Raw genomic sequence first — 8,456 nt, forward strand, 5'->3', positions numbered from 1 at the left:
GAATAATGTGTTTGTCTGCTGCAATAGTAGTTGCTTCCTCAAACCTGCGATAATAGCGCAAACCTTTGATTAAAAAGGGAACAAGACAGTGTCAGAACTTCACTTTGGAGGCATAAAGTTTATGATGCTCACACAATAGTACATACACAAATGTCCCCTTAGATGAAGCGAGTGCACGGCACGGCCTATTTACAACATTGCACAAACACACAGGGCTTTCCTTTTACATTTACTTTCCTTTGCTTCTGCAAATGATCACAAATACACTACTAATGTATAGGACCCACGAGTAACATCCTGCAAAAAAAAAAAAAAACCTTTTCAGTTGACAAATCCCGTTAATTTTGATTTAATCAGACAAAGGTCAGATTGATGTAGGCAAAAATCTTACTAAAACAGAAATTATCATGATGAATTATGCCAAAAATGATCTAATAGATAGTGGAGATACATATTAGGCCAACCCATAATCTGCATCATGATTGGCCGAAATCATTTGACAGTGTCGCAAATGAAAAATCATCGGCTCATTTGACCTATCAGAGGCTGAATCCTTCAGTGAAGTCAGGTTAATCACACAGGGACAATGCAGGAAAGATCCCCGCACACATCAACATCTGACTCTTTAATCAGGACAGTAGAGCTGAAGGCGGACAGTTTTAAAACAACATCTGATGCACATACCAGTTTTTTGTTGTTTTTTTTTTAAAGACACCACAGGATAAAGATCTTGTGAAGTAATTCCCAAGTCATGTTATGCAATATTCTGTAAATAAGTGTGAATCTGTGAGATAGAAAGTGCAGCAGAAGTTGTGTGATTGAAGGGCTTCATGTTGCATTACAGAATGGAAAGCTGTGTTATTTCACCTGTAAGTATGAGAGGTTGTTTTCTGTTTCATACATTTGAAAGATTTGCAGGTAAAACAGATGAAAAGCAATTTTGAAAGTATAATTTTGTAGTCATTTTTGTAGAAAGTAGTATTTTGTTGTAATATTTTGTAGTCTATTTGTTAACTTGACACATTTTCATTGTAATTAATAGCTTAAATTTTATGTGATCTGTCTAATTAAACATTTTAAACTGTTAGTTTAGAGTTCCTCTTAAATCAAATATATATAGAATTGTGATATGAATTTAGACATGAAATATAGATAAGCAGAAAATGAAAGAAGTTGAATATTTGTCAGTTATCAGAAGAAATAATCCCGTATGATCATGGCGGTCGACCCACATATGACTTCTACCAATATCTCAGTACTGACCCCGAAACGCTTCCAGGTGAGTTTAAAACATCACATATTATGAACGTTTACAACTGATTCTGATGATTCGCAGAGCATTATTTGACATGTATTCCCTGTCCAAAGTAACTCTTGAACTCTTGAAAAAAGTGAATTTAACTTTAACTGCAAGATATCAAAAGATCTCAATTTCCACATCTCTGAAACCAGTTTTTATAAATCAGACCCTCTGTTTTCTTTCTCTTGCTGTCATTATTGTGTCAGAGAGTGGATGGGACTACACAAGTGCTCATGTCCAACACAGTGAGTTTGAGCCACCGCAGGATCTTCAGTTTACTGAACTGCACCCATCCCAATACCGCTTTGGAGATGTGGAGCCCTACCACCCCTCTGTAGATCCAGGGATGGCAACAATTCTACCTGTAGTTCCTCCACAGGTTGGTTATTTTAAGCAACAAAATCACACACACACACACACACACCCAAACAGTATATTTAGAGATCAGCCACAACATTAAAACCAATATTGTGTAGGTCCCTCTTGAGCCACCAAAACAGCGCCAACCCACATCTCAGATTAGGTTGGCAATTATACAGAGCAGTTATCTGAGTTACTGTAGACTTTGTTAGTTTGATCCAGTCTGGCCATTCTCTGTTGACCTCTCTCATCAACAAGACATTTCTATCCACAGAACTGCCCCTCACTGGATGTTTTTGTTTTTGGCACCATTTTGAGTGAATTCTAGAGACTGTTGTGCATGAAAATCCCAGAAATACTCAAACCAGCCCATCTGGCACCAACAATCATGCCATGGTCCATATCACTGAGATCACATTTTTCCCCATTCTGATGGTTGATGTGAACATTAATTGAAGCTCCTGACCCATATCTGCATGATTTTATGCACTGCTGCCACATGATTGGCTGGTTAGATAATCACATGGATGATTGTTGGTGTCAGATGGGCTGGTTTGAGTATTTCTGTTAGTTGCCACAAACTAAGAGTGTCAGCCAGAAAACGAAAGTCCGAAAAAAATATTCATGTTTTTATTGATTGATTGATTAATTTTTTTTATGATCAATATAATCATTATTTTGTTCATTGCTCATGTAATGGCCAATGCTTTGCCAATACTGCACAAGTCAAGCCAATAAAGCTTATTTGAATTTGACACAGAGAGAGAGAGAGAGAGAGAGAGAGAGAGAGAGAGAGAGAGATGTGCAGGATGTGAGTAGAGCAAACAGACTGATTGCTCAACATTGTCTTTTCCTGACAGAAGACTGTTGCCACTGCTGCTGCACAATCACACACAACACATACACACGCGTGTTACACAATACAATGAATTTACTACATTGTTAAGTCACATAAGCCATTTAAACATAACGTTTCTGAATGAAGCAGCTCGCCAATTACTGTAAAATAAAATGATGTGTTATTCTAAACCCAAATCACTTGATTTCTTTTGGGACATTTTCTCGCTGCTCTGTTCTCATGAAAGTAGACGGGGACTGAGGTTGTCAAACACCATCAAACACCATAAAAGTATTCCACATGACTCGCGCACATTATTTAATGTATTAAGTCATACGAAAGATTTGTACAAGCAACAGACCAAAATTTAAGTTGTTATTCACTGACAATCTTCCCTTCCGGCATAGCTCACAAATCTCATTCTCCTTTCTACACATTCAAACGCACGTGTCATGTTAGGATATAAAAATGATGTTTTATCGCAAATGACCTCAAACCTGGCGCATCAATGCCATTTTGAATCTAAATGTGAAAGCGAAGGAGATTTCTGAGCTAGATTTTCAGTGAATAACAATTGAACACTTCTCTGTTCCTCATACAGAGATATCACAATCCTTTTTTGCCCTATGAGCTTGACAGACGTGGTCAACTGAACTGTCATTGTATGTATAAGGGCTGTGTGAATATTCATTGAAATATCCCGTTTTGTGTTCTAGAGAAGAAACACGAATACGTTTTTCCAGTTTCCATTTTCTAACGTCATGTTTTTCCGAAGCATGCGGTACTAGGGAATGTTTCTGAAAGTGCAATTTTGAAATGACATGAGCGTGAGAAAATAATAAAAGAATTTGTATTTTTGGGTGAAATATACCTTTAACAATATCTGATTTTTAAATAAAACTAACACAACTGATGTGTTCTTGTGGTTGGAGTTTGCTGATAGAAAAAAACATTGTGTGGGTCTCTGGAATGAGTTGGTAGCAAAATGTGATGTGCACTTGATTTGTAAATCCCGAGCTACAGCATTCTGTGTCCCTTTTTTGTTGACACCGAATTTTCATACTTCCTCCTTCAATGTAAAGTAATTCTGTGGGTTCCAAGTATTTGATGCCACTAATACAAGATCATGCTAAACAAGCATTTTTTTTTATTCAAAATCAGTCTGGGAAATGTAAGACTGAACAACTAACCAGGACATGACCATTTATTCATATGAAAATGTACTTCAGAAGATTTGTGTGTGTGTGCGTGTGTGTGTGTGCGTGTGTGTGTTTCTAATGGTGGGCTGAATTACACTAGATCATATGACAGTTAATATTGCTGGATATTATTTTGTGGGTTTCTCTGTCAATGTTAGAGTCAAATATGAAAGTGAGACTGATGTATACACATCTGTTTCCAGTACACTTACGTCCCTCATGCGCTGTATCCACGGTCCCCGGTCCCCCACTGTAGCACGGATGATGAGGACCCTGGGGGTCGCAGTCCACCCTTTGAGGTGTCAGAAGGTGAGGAGGATGCTGAGGGTCACCGGGGCACCTCCAGCACTCAGTCAGGTGAGCTACAAATAGCAAAGACATGTCATGTTTAGTTTAAACACAAAGTGAAGTGGTTCATGTATGCTTGAAGAACCCATGAAATATCTTGATGGGTGCAGTTTTCTGTCCTGTGTTGACTCATTTCCCACTTTGAAGAGCTTGATCCTTTTAAAAAAAATAGCAAGTAGCCTTTAGTTTGTCAAAGCAATGAACGTTTATTTGCTACTTGCTTGTCGGTGTAGTGCACAATAAGTCTTCAGTATTTTTGGTCTGTTTTCCTATACGATAAAGACAATATAAATTAAATTTGTTTATCGGCAATTTGGTAGTACATTAGCAAATAAGTGCTGTCAAAGCTAACAGACATGGAGACCAAAATCTCATTTTAATTTCATGGGGTTTTAAAAAGACACTTCCAGGGTAAATACAACTTGAGAATGGGGGGGTGGGGGGGGGGTGTTGCTGTCCTTTTCTGCAAATCGCGGCACCGTTTTGTGGTCCGTTCTGCCTAACACAGCGGCTCATTTTAGCTCATCGCGGCCCATTCAGCAAGTTTCGCGTTCAACCCACCGGCCCGCTCGGTTCTTCCAATGGCCAGTCCGAACCGGATCAGCCCCAAAGTGCGCTGGCCCACCGGAAAAATGCCCGGTATGCCAGATTACCAGCCCAGCCCTGCTTGTGATGTACAGGACTGAGGTACGAATCCTGATGAACACGCGAGTCGACATGTGAGCCGAAAATGTCATAGAAGCACCACAAAATGATGTGGTTGCTTTAGCGATTGTGTTTTTTATATAACATTTGTTTTTTATGACACTTTCAGTTAGATTTTGGTTTAAGGTTTAGGGTTGGGACTGGGAGTTAGGCTGTTGATTTAAAACTTGAAAGCGCCACAGAGTGGACACTTGATATTGGAACTGCCGCGATAATTGTAATGAACCAAAAATGGCACCACAGTCACAGTATGGCCAGTACAACCATGCTACTCTGCTATTTCTCTATTTTGCAGTGGGTATGTGCACAGTATGTGAATTTTTGTATGCATGGAATGCCTGGCTGATCTACTATATGTGCCAAAATGTGCGGTCCAGTGTACAGCAGAGCACACTGTGTGAGATTCTGAATCTTATTGTACAATCCAGTGTACTGAGACATTTGAACTGTAATATACATCTCCTTTTACAAAAATTAAACTTAGGATATTTTTACACTAATATAGATTAAATGTTGTATTTCTGACATTATTTGTCCAGATGAACTAGACGTCACTTGTGACAAATGTAAGAAAAGTAATAAGGTCAAATGACAACAATGTAATGTTTATGTTTAATAATTCACGTAAGCTCCATAACCAAAAAGGCACGCTACGCATTACTGCTTTTATACCCTCTGAAATGTCTTATTCCACAGACTTTTACATATGGTATATAGAACGCAACAGCACCCACCCACTTTTTCAGCCATCTTGGCTCCGGAAGTATTTTTCCCATTCATTTTTTCCATTGGGATTTCATAAAATCCTTCATAAAAGAACTGAAACCAACCATTTCCGAGGTGAATCACATCATTAAAAGCTTTGATTTGAAGAAAAAAGGTACAAAGATCTTTAGCTTTTTACAAGACTGTGTACTTAACATCATAAATGAGGGAATGAACTACAGTCCCATGAAGCATTGCAAATGAGGTAATCAAATTAAAAGCTATGGAAAAATATACATTTATTGATTTAAAGCTGTTGTTAAGAAGTATTTTCATGTTATTCTGAAATATACAGATATATGCCAATATTTTTATTAATTCAAGTGTTTAGGGAGAGCTAATCGATTGAGTCATTTACAGTGCATCATGGGAGAGGGCGGTCACTGCAGAGCTATTTTATTGCACTTTGTATGCAGTGGTTTCCTGATTGGTGGATAGTTTCTTTAAGGATCATGGGTGGTGTAGTTCTTCAGGAATTCTGCTAATAAAGGATTTCAGTTTAAAGATGACTTTAACATATGACTGATGGCTTCAGCAGAGGCATATACAGTTGAAGTCAGAAGGTTACATACACTTTAAATCTCTTTTTAACCACTCCACAGATTTAATATTAGCAAACTATAGTTTTGGCAAGTTATTAGGACATCTACTTCCAACAATCGTTTACAGACAAATTGTTTCACTTTTAATTGACTATATCACAATTCCAGTGGGCCAGAAGTTTACATACACTAAGTTAAGTGTGCCTTTAAGCAGCTTGGAAAATTCCAGAAAATTATGTCAAGCCTTTAGATGATTAGCTTCTTATGCGAATTGGAGGTGTACCTGTGGATGTATTTAAGGCCTACCTTTAAACCCAGTGCCTCTTTGCTTGACATCATGGGAAAATCAAAAGAAATCAGCCAAGACCTCCGAAACAATTGTGGACCTCCACTAGTCTGGTACAAACATTCATCTGTACAAACAATAGTAAGCAAGTATAAACACCATCATACCGCTGAGGAATGAGACGCATTCTGTCTCCTAGAGATGAACATAGTTTGGTGCGAAAAGTGCAAATCAATCCCAGAACTACAGAAAATGACCTTGTGAAGATGCTGGAGGAAACAGGTAGACAAGTATCTATATCCACAGTAAAACAAGTCCTATATTGTCATAAGGGCCAAGGAGGCCTACAAATGTGACTCAGTTACACCAGTTCTGACTACCCAAAACACGTGACCCAAGTTAAACAATTTAAAGGCAATTCTACAAAATACTAATAAAGTGTATGTAAACTTCTCAGCCACTGGGAATGTGATGAAAGAAATAAAACCTGAATTAAACATTCTCTCTACTATTATTCTCACATTTTACATTCTTAAAATAAACTTGCGATCCTAACTGACCTAAAACAGGGAATGTTTTCTAGGATTAAATGTCAGGAATTGAATTATCTATCTATCTGTCTGTAATACTGGTAGTGGAAAAACAGTTTAAATGTATTTGGCTAAGATGTATGTAAACTTCTGACTTCAACTTGTACCTTCAATTAACGACCTCTGAACTCAAAATAGGTCTGTCTTTAAAGGTTTTTAAATTATCATTACAAATGTATTTGCCTTTGGAGAAATTAAATGGGATTTCTACATCTGGAACCAGACTGTTGTACTCTGTTGTGAGTGACATGATCTGTACTTTGTCACAAATGTAAAAATAAAAACAATATTAAAAATAATGCCATTGTCACAGCGACAAAATATAGTTTTAATTAAATAATGGCAAATACAGTTTCATAGCAGGTCATTAATATTTATATATTTCAGATCAAAATTGGTGTATTCGATGGGATCTATCAGTGTTGTTGAAGCTGGGTGTCGTTCAGAAAGTGTTTTACAATAAATGTCAACTTCTACAGGAAACAAAAGGAAAGTTCGCCTCTATCAGTTCCTCCTGGACCTTCTGCAAGATGGAGATATGCGCGACTGCATCTGGTGGGTGGACCGAGAGCGTGGTGTCTTTCAGTTCTCCTCAAAACACAAGGAGACTCTGGCCGGCCGCTGGGGCCAGCAGAAGGGCAACCGTAAGAGAATGACCTACCAGAAGATGGCCAGGGCGCTACGCAACTATGGCAAGACCGGCGAGGTCAAAAAGGTAAAGAAGAAACTGACGTATCAGTTCAGCGGTGAGGTGTTGAGGAGAGTGAGTGTGGAACGGAGGCTTTATCATCACTGAGAGAGGACTGAGAGCACTCGAGATCCGGTTTATCTTGCCCATAACAACATCTACTTGTCTTCTGTAAAACAGAGCACAATTTGCTGTCAAAATGTCAATCTCAGGGATTTTAAATTGAAATAATACATATTTCGCAACAAGTGTTCAAGTGCCCTTTTGTAATGGAAGGGTAAACAAATAACTTCAGTGTGAGTTCGTCTACTCAGCCGATTTAAGTTTCCCACACTTTGTTAACCAGGGTCATGTTTAACGTTGGGTTAACTGTGGGTGAGAAATTAATCTGGGTAGTCGGGTTTTGACATTTCACACTGTACTTTTTCAACCCTGGGTTAATGTTTTTCTTGCTTATTTGCAAGGTTAATAATGATTTGGACAGAAACAGCATGCAACAAGCACGTGACTTGTTTTATAACTGCTTGTAGCTGTGGAAAGGTTGCCACGTGAATTGACTATTTAATTAATTAAACCCTTCATTATTTTAGTGACTTTAGCACAGGTATGTGTACCTGCTTACTTCAGATGTTGAAGCTGAGGCAGTTTATTAGTTGTCTGTTGCTAACTTGTTGAAACATGCTTAAGCTGTATTGATTCATATTCTTCATTCAGTTTTAAAGGGATAGTTCAACCTAAAATGAAAATTCTCTCATCATTTCCTCACCCTCAGGCCATCCCAGATGTGTATGACTTTCTTTCTTCTACAGAACACAAATGAAGATTTTAAGAAGAA

General features: G+C 38.1%; 1 protein-coding gene across 1 annotated transcript; it reads left to right on the top strand.

Moving 5' to 3' along the window:
• Positions 1-576: 576 nt before the first annotated feature.
• Positions 577-8,278, top strand: spi1a (Spi-1 proto-oncogene a). Its single transcript, XM_052122927.1, has 5 exons — positions 577-869; positions 1,189-1,279; positions 1,507-1,679; positions 3,901-4,054; positions 7,413-8,278. Exons 1-5 carry the CDS (start codon positions 831-833, stop codon positions 7,727-7,729), a joined length of 774 nt encoding a protein of 257 aa, XP_051978887.1. The 5' UTR covers positions 577-830; the 3' UTR covers positions 7,730-8,278.
• Positions 8,279-8,456: the final 178 nt, after the last annotated feature.

The sequence above is a fragment of the Xyrauchen texanus genome, chromosome 49 (genome assembly GCF_025860055.1).
Source record: "Xyrauchen texanus isolate HMW12.3.18 chromosome 49, RBS_HiC_50CHRs, whole genome shotgun sequence".
NCBI lineage: Eukaryota > Metazoa > Chordata > Actinopteri > Cypriniformes > Catostomidae > Xyrauchen > Xyrauchen texanus.